General features: G+C 34.3%; 1 protein-coding gene across 3 annotated transcripts in view; it reads left to right on the top strand.

Annotated features, from left to right (window-relative positions):
* The window catches only part of LOC134667962 (D-beta-hydroxybutyrate dehydrogenase, mitochondrial), a 75517-nt gene that overhangs the window by 49315 nt on the left and 8632 nt on the right, over positions 1–17570 (top strand). For all 3 annotated transcript variants that reach the window (XM_063525396.1, XM_063525398.1, XM_063525395.1), the window contains 2 exons: positions 12379–12532; positions 14304–14491. In XM_063525396.1, coding sequence (XP_063381466.1) covers positions 12379–12532; positions 14304–14491 — 342 coding nt within the window. The remainder of the gene's footprint in view (positions 1–12378; positions 12533–14303; positions 14492–17570) is intronic.

Genomic DNA, 17570 nt, shown 5'->3' on the forward strand with positions numbered 1-17570 from the left:
TTGCTTCCAGAATTTTTTAAAGTCGTTAATCAAATAAATTTTTAATGTCATTACTTAAAAATTATAGATGTTGGTTCCATTGTACTCAATACATGTACCCTACCTTATTCTTACAGGGTCAACTTGGGAATAACTCCTTACAGTTACAAAGGTCACTCTCTTTATCCAAATTTTAATTGGCAATTTTAGAAATAAAATTGATAGTATAAAACTTGTCGAAGTCAGGGGTGCGAAATCTTGACTTCGGTCAAACTCGGCTCCGCTTGGCTTAGAATTGCTCCGAGCAATTATTAGGGTTGGCACCACTTGACTTCCTTTTGCGTGCACAACCACAGATAAGATAATCACTTGATTTTTGTCAACCCTAAATAGCCGAAACAGATAGTGCCATATATTAGAAAGAGACAGCCAGTGTTGGCCGAACGCTAATGCAATTGACCATTAAAAATTAACCATTGAAACGGTTAATTGCCATTAGCCATTAACCATTGAAGGAAAATTAATTATCAATTGCATTGAACATCAATTTGCATTGATGTTAATTTATTACGAACCACTAACAATTAAAAAGAATTAATGGTTATTGCTTTACAAACCATTAAAAACTTAAACAATTTTTAATGAAAATTAAACATGTGATTGATAATTAACAATTAACAAGAATAAATATCGTAATTTTATAAAGACGTCCAAGGGATCAAAGGTCTAGTGCAGCGGTCGGCAATCTGCGGCCCATGGGCCGCATGAACCTGTCACTTGCGGCCCGAGTTCCGCCTTGGCTATTTTGTGTAATAGTGAAAAACGACAATGTCTCATAAAGTCATAAATATTAACAAAGTACGGCCCGCGTCACCATTTATTTTGTTTATTTTATTTATTTTATTTACTTTATATTATTTATTTTATTTACTTAATATATTTTATTTACTTCATTTACTTTATTAATTTATTTAATTTATTTGATTTATTTAATTTATTTTATTTATTTCATTTGTACATTTATTTTATTTATATTATTTATTTATTTTATTAACTGTGGGACTTAGTCAATCTGTGTAAGAATGTCCTATAATATTTATTTATTTATTTTATTTATTTTATTTATTTTATTTATTTTATTTATTTTATTTATTTTATTTATTTTATTTATTTTATTTATTTTATTTATTTTATTTATTTTATTTATTTTATTTATTTTATTTATTTTATTTATTTTATTTATTTTATTTATTTTATTTATTTTATTTATTTTATTTATTTTATTTATTTTATTTATTTTATTTATTTTATTTATTTTATTTATTTTATTTATTTTATTTATTTTATTTATTTTATTTATTTTATTTATTTTATTTATTTTATTTATTTTATTTATTTTATTTATTTTATTTATTTTATTTATTTTATTTATTTTATTTATTTTATTTATTTTATTTATTTTATTTATTTTATTTATTTTATTTATTTTATTTATTTTGTTTATTTTGTTTATTTTGTTTATTTTGTTTATTTTGTTTATTTTGTTTATTTTGTTTATTTTGTTTATTTTGTTTATTTTGTTTATTTTGTTTATTTTGTTTATTTTGTTTATTTTGTTTATTTTGTTTATTTTGTTTATTTTGTTTATTTTGTTTATTTTGTTTATTTTGTTTATTTTGTTTATTTTGTTTATTTTGTTTATTTTGTTTATTTTGTTTATTTTGTTTATTTTGTTTATTTTGTTTATTTTGTTTATTTTGTTTATTTTGTTTATTTTGTTTATTTTGTTTATTTTGTTTATTTTGTTTATTTTGTTTATTTTGTTTATTTTGTTTATTTTGTTTATTTTGTTTATTTTGTTTATTTTGTTTATTTTGTTTATTTTGTTTATTTTGTTTATTTTGTTTATTTTGTTTATTTTGTTTATTTTGTTTATTTTGTTTATTTTGTTTATTTTGTTTATTTTGTTTATTTTGTTTATTTTGTTTATTTTGTTTATTTTGTTTATTTTGTTTATTTTGTTTATTTTGTTTATTTTGTTTATTTTGTTTATTTTGTTTATTTTGTTTATTTTGTTTATTTTGTTTATTTTGTTTATTTTGTTTATTTTGTTTATTTTGTTTATTTTGTTTATTTTGTTTATTTTGTTTATTTTGTTTATTTTGTTTATTTTGTTTATTTTGTTTATTTTGTTTATTTTGTTTATTTTGTTTATTTTGTTTATTTTGTTTATTTTGTTTATTTTGTTTATTTTGTTTATTTTGTTTATTTTGTTTATTTTGTTTATTTTGTTTATTTTGTTTATTTTGTTTATTTTGTTTATTTTGTTTATTTTGTTTATTTTGTTTATTTTGTTTATTTTGTTTATTTTGTTTATTTTGTTTATTTTGTTTATTTTGTTTATTTTGTTTATTTTGTTTATTTTGTTTATTTTGTTTATTTTGTTTATTTTGTTTATTTTATTTATTTTATTTATTTTATTTATTTTATTTATTTTATTTATTTCATTTATTTCATTTATTTCATTTATTTTATTTATTTTATTTAATCTATTTATTTTATTTAATCTATTTATTTTATTTTATTTATTTATTTTATTTATTTTATTTATTTCATTTATTTCATTTATTTTATTTATTTTATTTAATCTATTTATTTTATTTAATCTATTTATTTTATTTTATTTATTTAATAGTTCCAAGCAAAATTAACATTAATTATTAGTTTATGAAAAAAATATTTAATTCCATTAAGCGTTAATGCAATTGAGAGTAATTCTAATTAATTTTTTGGAACTTTAATGGCATTAAATAGGCAATTAGATTGACAATCAATGTAATTAAACGTCTCAAGATTCAATTCTAACTAACTTTAATTAAATTGATGCGTAATGCAATTGATTAATTGCGGAATTAATGGTTAATGCAATTGGTTAATTGTTAATTAGAATTAACCATTACGGCCAACACTGGAGACAGCATCATTCAACCCTGAACCGCTGTCAAACTTCGTTTTTGTAGGAAGTTTCCTTTATGTACGGTAGTACTCGTACTATTAATTATTCTGTGTCGAAGTCTGCGTGCGCCTGTTTATACTTTATACGCTGCTAGCGGGAGGCCGCGCGCGCACGCAGGCGCATGCGCAGGCGCCGGTCACGCGCACGGACGCGCTACTCAACTCCCTGCTCAAGTCGCAGCCACAGTGCGATTTTGTGATTGCGATGGGGCGAGTGACAAATTGACAATGGAATGCAAGAAAATATTAGAAAGAGAGATGCCTAAGAGTACCATGCCATAATGAATACCTGTGTTTTAGCTGTATATTGTGTTATTGCTTTATAGTGTTAATGCATTATGATGTTAATGTGTTCCAATTTGTGCCGCTTTGGCATTAGCTATAAGGTGCAATTTGTTTTGTTGTAATAATAATAATAAATAAATATGTCAGTGTCTCACGGAAGTTTTGTTATAAAAGGGACCCACTTCCAGATGACCTACAAACTTTATATTTGGTGGCAAATGTATATAGAGGAAAAAATCTGAGCAAGTGAAGGTCAATGACAATGTAATGGGAACTCTTGGGTTAGCTAATTTAATTTAAATAAGCACCACTAGCACAAACTGAGCGCTTAGCCCGAAACACGACAATATCGTTACCTGCCTCTTTATCACTCTTTCATATTTGAACAAATAACAAAATTTAAATTTTCGAGTATCGAGGTAGGCTCTCTGTAAACAAACACCCTTTATGAATAAATGTAATAGACGTAATAGTGAAAAACTGTTAACAGTACATCAGGTGCTACATTACGACACCCGGATATAATAAGCACATTGGGTGATGATAATAATAACAAACTATCAGGTGACCAAAAAAGTTCGTGCGGTTTTTATGGTAAAAATCAAAGTCTTGTAGATTTATTTATAAAACAATTTATTCATTTATATAAGCACCCTCGCATTCTAGAACTCTTTCCCAACGAGATACAAGTTTATACATCCCGTCCTTGTAAAAGCTTTTATTTTTTGAAGCGAAAAAATTGGCAACCTCCTCTTCGATCTCAACTTGATTTCGAAATTTTTTATCTATCATATGATTATCTAAAGCCAAGAAAAGGTGAAAATCCGTTGGAGACATATCCGGAGAATACAGAGGGTGGGGTAGTAACTCCCATTTTAAATCATTAATTTTTTCCAGAGTGAGCTTGGCAACGTGTGGCCTAGCGTTATCTTGCAAAAATATTACTTTATTCCGGTTAACTAGTCCAGGCTGCTTCTGAAGTAACGATTTGTGTACTTGCTCAAGCTGCATCGAGTAGAGTTTAGCAGTAATAGTTTGACCCTCGGGAAGAAACTCGTAGTGTACTATACCAGCAGCAGTCCACCATACACAAAGCATGATCTTCCGGCAATGAATTGGCGTCTTCGGTACATGTGGTACTGGTTGGTTTGGGGACAACCAATGATGGGTTCATTTTGTATTATTGTACATAATCCATTTTTCATCAGCTGTAAGCAGACTGTCCAAAAACGGCTCAGTTTTATAGCGCGAAAGCAATGCTGAACAAACTGATACTCGATGACACCTGTGTTCATCCGATAATTCATGAGGGACCCATTTACTTAACTTCCAAGATTTACCTAACTGATGTAAGTGCAAACGAATTGTTTCATGACTAACACCAAACATTTGCGAAAGTTCCTGGCAAGTTAACTTAGTGTCGTTTTCAATGGCAGCCCGTAATTCTTGATTGTCAATAACAGAGGGTCTTCCCGAACGAGGTAAATCTTCAAGCGACTCGTCACCAGACAAGAACTTTTTAAACCACTTTTGTGCAGTACGTTCTGATACTGCATCTTCACCGAATGCCGTACATATTTTACGAGATGCCTCTGCAGCCTTGGTGCCGAGTTTAAATTCGTAGAGCAAACAAGCCCGAATCACGTTAGTATTAACTGACATTTTAAACAAAAATAATTTACTTATGAACAGCGTGTTAACAAAATAGAGCGCATCAATATACTGACGAGTCCGTGCATGTTATATTGACACTAAATATTGGGCGCTAGGAATCGCAACAAGTTCAAACATGTCTCTATAGTGAGCGCCGCCTAAAACCGCACGAACTTTTTTGGTCACCTGATAGATAACTACGTCAAAAATTTAAAGGGCCATATGTACTGTAAAACGTAATGTATCGTAATACATAGTACATTACTATATAGGCCTGGAAACGAAGGGTTGTAGGCCATGTAGATATACACCGAAAACACCGTTTCTCGCCGATATTTGTATAGTGCATTTCTCAAACTTGCAATGAAATATCTATAAGCTACGGTGAGGTGACCAAAATTGAGAAAAAAATTGTCTAAAAATTTAATTTAGAAAGGAACAAGTACCAGGGCCTCATGAGTTACGAGGTATCGTTGACCAACCCGCCGGGCCCCAGCGACCGGGGCGCGTACGAGTAATCGTGGGCCGCGGCTGCTGTTAGAAACAAAAGAAGGTTGTTTTTGCTTGTGTGGGAAGGCTATATGAAATTCCTTTACATATCATCTTCACTCATCGCACCGTATGTGTAGTATTTCCGGACCAAATTTGAAGTAAGTAGGGTCAACATTTCATTGGAAGGTTGAGAAAATAACTATTAATTCATACGAGTAGACGTATAAGCTACTCTAAGGTAAGTAGGTTAGATTTTTTTTATTTACTAGTGACCCGCCCCGGCTTTGCACGGGCAGTAAAGCGTAATTATATTATACAACTATCTACAAGACAAAAAAAATACGAGTTATTCACAAAAAATATTAACAATTGATTTACTTTCTCCTTTAAATATTGATCCTAGTGAAAACTGTATACAATATTTAATGAAGAAACTTTATATAGATTACTTATGTAAAATATTTTTATAATATAAATATTAACAAATAAAAATATTAATAATTAACTTTCTCCCTTAAATATTTTTTTTAATATTGATCCTAGCGAAAAAGTGTATAGAATATTTAATGTAGAGAATTTTATGTAGATTACTTATGTATAAGAAATTTTTTTGCTACAGGCCACGGTTTACGAGTTATTTATAAAAAACTATAAAAAGGGACCTTTGAACCCGATTTGTTTTCAAACACAACATGACTGATCAGTTCATCAGCGTCACATAACTTAAATTGACCTGCGCAGTGGATAGACAGCTAAATTTAATGTTCCAGTATTCACAAAATCTTAATTGCTAAATTGGGACCGAGCGAACCGAAATGGGCCAGAATGTCCAATTTCAACCTACTACGTATTTTATTCATCGAAGTCTTTGTCGTAAGCGCCATCGACAATAAGGTCCCTTTTCATAGATAATACCACATATAATGTGCTCGCGTACTTTCTTGTGTAAGTCGCTGCGGGTAAAATAAATAAAAAATGTATACCTAATTACCTACCTACCCATAAATATATATTTCATGTATCTATTTTGCAAGAACTTAATAAATTTGCACTTAGGTAATATCATATAACAAATAATAATTGACTCGTCAAGATAATTAACTCTAAGTATAAGTATCAGTGGCGGTGGCGGCGCATCTAGAGTGTTCGTAGGCAAGCCGTAGCTGAGTTGCCCTTCCTTTTCTTCATTAGTTTAAAGGCCCAAAGAGCCTGAATATCAGACAAGCCGATGGGAATCGAGTTCTAAGGACGTTCCGCCACTGATAAGTATGTTAACTCATGTAAGTGAATTGTAATATTCTTATGAGTAATAAATTCTTTAAACCTAAAAATGACAAAGAAACAATATGGGAAAGAGCAAAGGTAACGGTCGTAAGCTAAATGAGGTTTTCGGCATGGTTGGTTTTTTAGTGTAAGGCCTGAGTGGACGCTCGAAGCGGAGCGTTCGGCGGGGCGTGCAGCATGGCGTCGGGCTCACAAGTGATTTGAGCAGCGTGCACTAAGGCCGCTACTCAGTGTTGGCAAAAAATCAATTCGAATTGACAATTGACGATTGAGGATTGACCGATCAATCCGAATTGACGATTGACGAAACTAATTCTAAATCTACTGATTGAGGATTGACGATTACTAATCGTTAATTCGAATTGATCGGTCAATCCTCAATCCTCAATCGTCAATTCGGATTGACGATTACTTTGTATGTACCTACCTAATGTCCTTTTTATTTAGGCCATTTTTCGAAACTAGCCAAATACGTTCAAAAGCGGTGTCTGAGTTTACCAAAGGTTCCGAAACATGTTTCCGACGGCAATATGAATATGAAGGATATCCTTTTTGGAACATTTTCGGGACTTTCCTTGAAATTAACCAATAGCGTTCAAAATCGATATCTGAGGTGCCCAAAGGTTTCGAAACTTGTTTCCGAGGGAAATATTGAGAGATGCCCTTTTTTGGGACATTTCTAGAAATTACCCGATTGCGTTTAAAATCGATATCTGAGGTAACCAGAGGTTTCTAAACATCTTTTCAACTGCAATATTGAAAGGTGTCCTGTTTTGGGACATTTTAGTGACATTCTTTGAAAGTGACTGCTTGCATTCAAAATCGATATCTGAGGTGCAAAACATGGTTTCAACGGCAATATTTAGATTCTACACTTTAGCCGCGTACTTACTTTACTACCTGCATTACGCCACCCTGCTGATAACAAGATGCGTTCTAAAAACGTACGAGTGCGAAAGAGATAGCATGATTATAATCCTTTTATTGTTCTAGTGGTGTCCAGTTTGAGTCCAGTAGAGATAAGACATTCGGTATTCAACCCTTGTTGTTTGTTGGTGTGTGACTGTGTGTGTTTGTTTTAAATTGGACTGTGGATTTTCTTTTGGCGTTGGCTTGTTATACGGACTTTTGGATTTACTTCTGGACTGTTTCATACGATTAACTTGGCGTGACTTTGAGGATTCGACATCGCAGTTGTTCTTACGGTAAGTAACATTTACCAACTATTATTTGTCGTAAAGGTTAACATTGAATATCTAATAGGTACATTTTTTTTATTCTAGAACAATGTTATGTGGGTTTAAAAATTTCACTTTGTTATTTTCGTGTGCAATATTAATGGATAAAAAATAATTATGTGAATACATCTGTAAGATAACTTCTATACGATATTATAATTATGTCTAAATCAATAAAAAAAATATCATATTTCGGGCTCCCTTCGATTTCATTTGATGCTTGTTATGTTATTATGACAAATTGTTATTGTGAGATAAATGAATAAATAATATCCATAATAACAAGTAAAGTTCAAAATATAAAGCCTTGCCAGTATTTCAGTGAATACCGGGGGATATCCCGATACTTACTGTAATACTCGCAAGGCATTCAATAAAAATAAATCATTCTTTTGGGCAACCTTTGGGCACCTCAGATATAAATTTTGAACGCAATCGGTTGGTTTCAAGAAATGTCCCAAAATGTCCCAAAACAGGGCATCTCGGAATATTACCGTCGGAAACATGATTCGGAACCTTAGCATAGGTAAAAAGTCATTTCTCGGTATTGGCATCAGAAACATGTTTCGAAACCTTTGGGCACCTCAGATATCGATTTTGAACGCAAACGGTTAATTTTAAGAAATGTCCAAAAAAAAAAGGAAACTACGTCTGTATTGCCGTCGGAAACATGTTACCTACCATGTGAACCTTTGGAAATCCAAGATATCGTTTTAAAGTGCCAACGAATAATTTAAAAAAAAGTCCCGGAATGGAAGGGACATCTTTCGGGACCTATGGTCGACATCGATTACGAATATGAACGTAATCGGCCAATTTCGAAAAATGTCCCAAAAAGGGACATCAGTCAATACTGACATCAGGAACATGTTTTCGAACCTCTGGGAACCTCAGATATCGACTTTAAGTCCAGTAAGTAAGTCCCAAAAAAGGACACCTTTGAAAAGTAATCTTAGTTAGGGACTATGGTTAATCTTGATTGAGGATTGATTTAATCCGAATTGAGGATTGATGCGTTAATTCCGATTGATTCAATCGGATTGACGCGTCAATCTGAATTGAATCAATTTGAATTGATCAATCCGGATTGATCAATTCGGATTGACGCGTCAATTCGATTGATCAATCCGGATTGATTTAGTTCAGATTGATGCCAACACTGCCGCTACTATACCTACGTTTGCATTTGTTTAACATGCACGCCGCACGCCCCGCCCCGCTGCACACTCAACTCGAGCGTCCACTCAGGCCTTACACTTGGGTCAAACAGAAAACTGTGTTACGTCTTTCCTGTAGACATACACAAGAGTTAAGGGCTATAAAGGTTAATTTTCTTATTTAACCCTTATCCACGTGAAAAAATCCTCCTTTAATTTGGACAACTATGATAAAATCATTACTTGGATAAGGGTTAAATAAGAAAATTAACCTTTATAGCCCTTAACTCTTGTGTATGACTACAGGAAAGTTAAACCACAGTTTTCTGTTTGACCCACTTAGATGTTCTTGTAAAGGACAATTTTAAAAGAACGTTTGAAGTAAGAAAAAAAGGGATCCGGAACACTTGTCGAAGGCCAGAGGACAAATATTTGACGAACACAAACCCCATCGAAAAAATAAGTGTACTTGTTTTAAACATTTGTTATTTGACATTCTTTTAAGGACTCGCAAAGTATTTATTTATTTAATCTTTATTAACACAGTACACAGTCTATGCGCGCAAAATAAAAATGTATCGTACAAAAGGAGGACTTAATGCCAAAAACATTCTCTACCAGTCAAGTGTTTGCAAGCTAGTTTTTAGGGTTCCGTAGTCAACTAGTTTCGCTGTGTCCGTCCGTCTGTCCGTCCGCGGTTTTGCTCCGATTTTAGTAGAAAAAAAATCGCGTTAACCTAATGGTGTGGGTAGGTATCGTTGGATAGGTCAATTAAAACGAATAAGGGTCTTAAACAACCATTTTTTGATAAAGTAAACATATTCGGAAATAATCGAAATAATCTTTCGGGGGAAAGAAAGGGAAAAATGTGTCCCTCGGAGTGGCCGGCGTTGGCCCATCGTGTAGAGGAGCCATCAGGAATAAAATGGATCAATACATCAGTTGCGTTGCGATTCAAATGTAGAATACACTCCTTATGTTAAACGTCGTCTTTGCCAACACGAACGTTTCGTTCGTATTATCGCCCACGCACGTTAAGGGCCACCCCACACTAGCTTCTCCCAAGCGTCGCGCGGCGTCGATCCAACTCTATGCGCTGGTGGGCAAGCGGCAAGAGCGTGCGATTTTCAATCCGGAGATCGCGGTTTAAAATTCTGGCTCGTACAGTCCCCATCATATATATCTGAGCACGCCTCTATTGTCAAGGCGTTAGAGTGCGTGTTCAGATATTGTGAACACCTTGGCCGCTCCGATATATATGATGGCGACTGTACATGCGGTTTTCACCTATCAATAGTCATTGCTCAGGAAGGTTTAGGTGAATAAATTGTTAACCCGTGCGAATCCGGGGACCCTAGTAGTATAAAAAAACCGGTCAAGTGCGAGCCGGACGGACTTGCGTTCCAAGGGTTCCGTACAAGTACATTATTACAAAATTTTTATTTTTTTACAATGTAAGTATTTTTGTGGAACGTGAATGAAATGTCTTTAAAAAACATAAAGAACTATTTTTTGTATATTCATTTTAAATTTTAGACCTAGTAGTTGCGGAGATAAATGGGGGGAATGGTCGGACAGACAGACAACGAGGCGCACGAGTGATCCTATAAGGGTTCAGTTTTTTTATCCTTTTGAGGTACGGACGGAACCCTAAAAAACGGCGATCTATAATTTTGTATACAACTCAGAGGCTTTGATCATCATAATTTTGCCGAGAGGGCGGCACAATTTTATCTCATTTAGGTGCGCCCAGATTGAAACCTCCTATCTTTTTGTTGGTTCTTTATTGTAATGTAGACATTAAAGCGTTTTGTCCCTGGCTTTGAACTTCTGTTAAATAACTGAGTTTACGCAAATGTCAATGTACAGAAAATGGCTTGGCTTATTTATTTCTAAGCATTTAATACCACTTGCGACTTCGTTTCTATTATAGTTACTATACTATACTTCTGGGACGGCCGCTCATCTGGGATGCCACATGTGTAGACACCCTAGCGCCGTCCCATCTAGTCGCCACGTCTCAGAGAGCTGGCGGCGCGGCAGCAGCGGCTGAAACCCTAAAACGCCGCAAATATGCTGGTCTTACAAACAACCACATATTTGCGGCGTTCGCGGTAGAGACCCTGGGGCCGTGGTGTCCTGACGCCCACAACCTTTTTAAAAACCTAAAAAAAAGACTGTTGGAAACGACGGGTGACCCTAGGGCTGGCTCATTCCTAGGCCAAAGAATAGGCATAGCTATTCAGCGTGGGAATGTAGCCAGCCTTATGGGCACACTTCCGCAGGGGACAGATCTGGGGGATCTAAGGTAGGTGGGTAAGTTTTATTTATTTATTTTATTAGTTTTAGTTTTAATTTATTTAGTCTATACTTAATTTTAATAATAGTTTGTATAAGTTTTGTTATTGAATAAATTTTTTTTCTATTATAGTTAAATTACTTAATATCATATTATCTTAAATAAGTTTTAAATATTTTAAGAATTATATTAAAATTAAACGTTAAAACGTTACTCACAGAGAAAACAAAGTTATTTAGACTAACTTATAGCCTCCTGAGTCCCTGAGGCCTTTATAAAGGATTAAATCCAAATGAAATTTTGAATTAAAATGGAATATAAGAAAGTTCCAAATTCACAACTGCAATAATGACAAGAGGGACTCAGGAGGATAGAGTTATAATAAAGTTAGAAGAAGCGAAGCCTTAAAAACGACTTGAAATTAGGTATAAGCATACGAAATTAAACTCATCAATATTTTTGAGTTAGGTACATGGCAAAGTCATGCAACTTCGACGGTTTAATTCGGTCTTGGGTCCTTGCTAAAATCAGTTAAAGTTAATTAGATAAGGTTTCACTAGTGAACATAGTATCTATACGTATTAACAATAAAAACAGTAGGTACGAGTATATACCTATTTACTCCTATTTATGAAGTAATTTGGAAAAGTTTATCTGTAATAAGTAGTCTGTATGTCTTAGTATTTGTTCAGATTGTAATTGTACAAAGAAAACCTAAATAATTTATTCTTGCAAATTTTTGGATTAAGACAGTTAGAACATGAAACAATTTTCCTTGTCAGCTTATTAAACAAATATTATTCGTACCACATTCCTGTTAAGGTACTCTGCGAGCAACTTTAGCTAAGAGACTAGATCAAATTCCCAGTCCCTTATTCCGATTTGATTAAATTGGGTCTTTGATAAATTAATTATGAAGGCTGGTGTTATTATTTTACTCTTAACGCACCCTATGAGCAATCCCCCTGTTCTTCAGATCCTCTCCGCGTCGCTGTACATCGTGGACCACCTACCAGAGGGCGCGCAAGGGCTGTGGGCGATCGTGAACTGCGAGTCGTGGTGCGCGCTTGGCGAGCTCGAGTGGGTGCCGTTCTCGGTCATTCGGCGCGCGATGGAGGTGAATCTGTTAGGTGAGTGAGCTACGCTAGGTGGAAGTTGTTGTCATTACGTACTGAGAGATGGCGCTAGTAACAATATTTTCACATAGCCATTAATATAAAAAAACCAGCTGGCATTGGTATGTCTATTTTACACATACAATAAGATCTGATTTTAAGGTCAGCAAATGTCAGCATTTTTTCATACACATGCTTCATATTTTCTACCATTTAGTAGCTGACTGAAAAAATGTAAGTGGCTTCGCAACTGCGAAAAGTATGATATGAATAGGTAATAAATTCTGAAGCCACTTAACATTGCGTTAAAATAATGTGCGAAAAACGTGAATATTTCAAAATAAACTACTCGGCATAGTAAAAGCCCGTCTTTTAGTCGCCAGAACGTCATCAATCTAATTTAATTTTCCTCATAATTTTCCAACCAGCGGTGTTGACATCGCACGCACGATTTTGTAATCACAGTCAAGAATTAAAATATGATTAGATTTGAACACGCTACGTACAGCGATTTTATTTATTCTGGATTCTTTGACTATCGTTGTTCTTTTTATTTTTGCATAGTTCATTTATTAACAAATAACTTAGAATTAATATTATTATACATATATATTACAGTACCCCAATGGAATAGAGTGTCCGTAGCCTAAAATCTCGTATTGTTTAATACGAGTAACTCAAGTTTACACTTTCAAAACCACAGCGCAGGCTTCGTCGTAATACAGAAAGCTCATCCAACTTAGGTTTCGTCAAAATAAAACGGCCGCTACTCAAATAAATACTACCACTACTTTAACTAAAATAAATGAGTGCTGTGATTTATGTTGGTGCTCTTCATTTTAAAAACAATATGGTTCACTGGTGTTTGATGTTGCGTGTAAAATTAAATGTTATTTGAGCTGTCTGCGTGTTCTAGATGATGTCACGGTCGGTTTTGATTCTCGAAAACGACCAGGTGCTTATTTATGACAATGTCTAATAAAATAGGTCGTTAAATAAGTAAGTAAATTATATTGAGATATATTTAATCGAGTTTCGCGTTTAACTGACTTTGAAGAGTTAACTCCTGTCTTAAAAAGATCTCGTCCAAGCAATTGCCTGAAGACCAGAAGACCAGAAGAATTTCCAAAATACAGAAGGCAAATTCCAGAAGGCCAGAAGACCTAAGTGCAAAAGCCTGGCATCCGTGCCACTGACGGCACTGACCCTAGATGATATTCGAATTGCGACGGCAGCAGCGTTAACTTACTGTAGCAGTTTAACTGCTATAACTTAAAGGAGGCATATATGCTAATTCGAAAGGACACTGACAGACTCTTAGCTGACTCTTACCTGCAGGCAAACTGTAAATACAGTTTTGCAGGGACCTGTTCAATTATATGTTCTGTACTGTGCGTTAATAATAATAAATAAATAAAAATCAGCATGATATCTCAATGATATCTTTTTCACGCGGTAGTACCTACGGCAAAATGAACGAAACTGAATTACATCATTTAGATAATCCTCTTATGCCACTGTATCTTCAAATTTGCATGTATGTCTCTGTCGGTCTTCTTGATAAAACGAACGTTCCCGTTAGCAATTCCGCAATAATTTCGCCCGCTGTAGCGCAACAGTAACGCTGGTGCAGTGGCCTTATTAACAGTGATTTTCTCTAAGCGCCACTTGCATCATCCCACTAACCCGGGGTCAACCGATGAAACCTGGATTTACCATGGTTACCAGTACAATTTGACACTAGATTAACGATTTAACCACTTAACCTCCGAATCCTGTTTTCCAGGTCCGTCCCGGCTGGTGCAGGTGATGATGCCGCTGGTGCGGCGCGCGCGCGGGCGCGTGGTGCTGGCGTCGTCGATCCTGACGCACGTGGCGGCGCCGGTGCGCGGCGTGCACGCCGCCTCGCTCGCCGCGCTCGACGCGCTGGCCGCCTGCCTCCGCCGTGAACTCAAGCCGCGTGGAGTGGACGTGGTCAGTTCATACGGCTACTATAAAAGAGCTTCTAAACTATATCCGCCTCAACTGAGGCAGCCGGCTAGAAGTTATTGTGGTCAGCTTGGTATTGAAGGCTGTGAATTACATTATGCTAGTTTATTAGTTAGTGGGTACTAGTTTATAACCTAATCCCAAAACTCGGCGCCCTTCTAATACTAGAAAATTACCGCGTAACGTCTGTGGACTGAAACTGGCTTCTGTGTTTCAGTGCTTGTCTACAAACCGTAATCAAAAGAAATCAACTGATATCATTTTTCTTACAAAGGGCCTTAAAAGGATGTGACGTAACCTCGTGCGTGATGTTAGTTCATGGAAATGTCGGTATTCGTCTCCCTCCGGACAAGACTTCTTTGTGAAGTGAAAATAACCTGCCAAATAATTTCACAGCATCCCTCGGGGTAACAACGCAACAGTTGCACTCGTTGTGATTTCAATACTTTCAATATAATAAAGTATCTTCATGCTTTTACCTGACAATATTAATATCGCTGAACCGCTAGCTGCAATAACTCTAGTCTCTAAGGTGCAAACAAAGTTTAAAACGATATTTTGAAATAAACCGTTCGACCGAGAGAGTTTATTTTTTGTTTCTATTTTATGCGCCTCGAGACACCGGTAGAGAAAATTGCACTATTTTGAAATGTCTCACTTGGGATGGAAAACACAGTTGTGAATAAAAAAGGAGAGCGTAACAGTTCCTGTTGTGCATTGCAAATTCTTTAGACTAGGAGTTTCCAAACAATAGACAAAGGTTTTTTTTTATGAATACCAAGTATTATACGTATTAAAAAATTATTAAGCCTCATATAAGTGTCAATTTACGGAATCTAACGTCTAACCTTATGAAACACGTTAAAAAAGATGAGTGCCTAAGTAATCCCAACTAATGTTATATCTACTTATATTATATACTACTTATTATATAATATTACTTACAAATGCGAAAGTAACTGTATTTCAGTCCGGCCTGAAACTGTTTCCATACCACATCTAAATAAGATTACCTCTTCACGCTTATTTAGATGTGGTATGGAAATAGTTTCAAGGCCGAGGCAGAGATAGGTAAGATATCAATATAGATATCAATCACTGTCATCGTCATCCCACGCAGATGAAGTCGCGGGTAGCAGCTAGTACCTAAATAAAGAAATGTCAAAAACATTTATTACCATAGGTAGAAAAGAAACCTATTAACTTCACTGAATTTTAACACACTGACATTTGCCACTGCCACTGGCTACTGCGTAAATGAACTAAAATTAGTATTATTACATTATGATAGCCCGAATAAACCTACACTTTATGGAAATTGCCGAAATGAAAATGTGGGATGCAATAAAATGAGAAAAGTTACGACATAGCTCATAAAAATTCTAACATGTGCCATATCGACCGTTTACTACACACGCACTAAACTCTTTTTTTACTGCTATACCTACCTTAATATTTAAATTAGAGCGTCAATATATTTTTAATAACATACATACTTAACGACTTACCTACAGAAAACTAAGGCATCCTGACCTAATTTAAAAAATGAGTCTCCCTAGTTGAAACTACCTAACATTCAATTTAGTAAAATAAATTCTGGTATATATATTGAAATGTGAGAAACGAAAAACAGAAAGAAAACAAAGACTAATTCTTAACACGTAGCATTTTAATAGATACGTATCACTACACCTTATATAAAACAAAGTCCCTCGCCTCGTCTGTCTGTATATGTATGTTCGCGATAAACTCAAAAACTATACTGAACAGATTTTCATGCAGTTTTCACCTATCAATACAATGATTCTTGTGAAGGTTTAGGTGCACCTATGTGTAATGTGTAACCCGTGCAATGCCGAGGCGGTTAGCTAGTAGTAAATAATACATATACAGGGTGATTCATGAGACGTGAGCAGGACTAATCCTGCACACTCAGTATCTCATAATTGACCGATCACCGTGGTATTTAGGTGAAACAACCACACTTTTTCCTATTTTTTTACTTTTTGGCGAGGGCAAATTTAATTCTCTACAACCATGGTCACCCTACAAGACCTAATTAATAAACATAAAACCTCTTTAACCGTATTGACAGAATTATGATTACGAAGAAAATAAACTGTTAAACTTGAGTTAGATACCAGTTTTCAAAAGTAACCAGACCGTAATGATATTAAATTTGACACAGAATATCGATAGTTTACTATTCTAATTGTAGGGTGACCATGCATGTCGTAAATAAATTAATAACTTTCTTTTTCAACACGACTAGAAAATTAACGTTAACCTCACTAATACTGATACGAAACAGTTGCTTATAATTTACGAAATGCGCAGTGTTAGTCCTGCTCACGTCTCCTGAATCACCCTGTATTTGCTTTAAACAATCATATAATATAAAACTATTATGACCTACATACAGTTACGTTCGGCACTCAATAGGAATGTTCAGATAGCATTTCAACAATTTAGGTCAAATTAGAGGCATTGTTTAGTGAAACGTAAAGCCAGAACGTCAATAAAGTTAATGAAGTGGATACCTTTGTTATTATTTATCACATTACCTATTGAATTTGCTCCAAATATGTATCTAACCCAGTCGACCCATAATAGGTATTTGTATTACAAACACAATTAAGTAGATTATCTGCTATCTGCTACATAATAGTGGAGTACATTTTATGAAGATAGCCTAGAGCCTCATTATTCGTAAACGTTTACTAAAGTTGACAAGCCGATAATAATCGTTTGCCCTTTCCGACGTATTGGTATGATGGAAAGGGAGATAACGTCTCGATCAAAACATTTTTTATGCATAAATATATTATAAACAAGTTTTTACTGACTGAATAACTAATAATGGGACACGACAATAACTAATGATACATTAGAAAAACTACATATATGCTACACACCAACTAACTACATACATTAAGTCCGCCTTTTGTACGATAAGTTTTTTTTGTGCAATAAAGTTCATTTAAATAAATACTTCATTGTGTAATAAGTACCTCGTTTTAGCCAGAAAAAGGTCTAGCAATACCTACTTATAACTTATACTTAA

Source organism: Cydia fagiglandana, chromosome 10 (genome assembly GCF_963556715.1).
Source record: "Cydia fagiglandana chromosome 10, ilCydFagi1.1, whole genome shotgun sequence".
In the NCBI taxonomy this organism is placed as follows: Eukaryota; Metazoa; Arthropoda; class Insecta; order Lepidoptera; family Tortricidae; genus Cydia; species Cydia fagiglandana.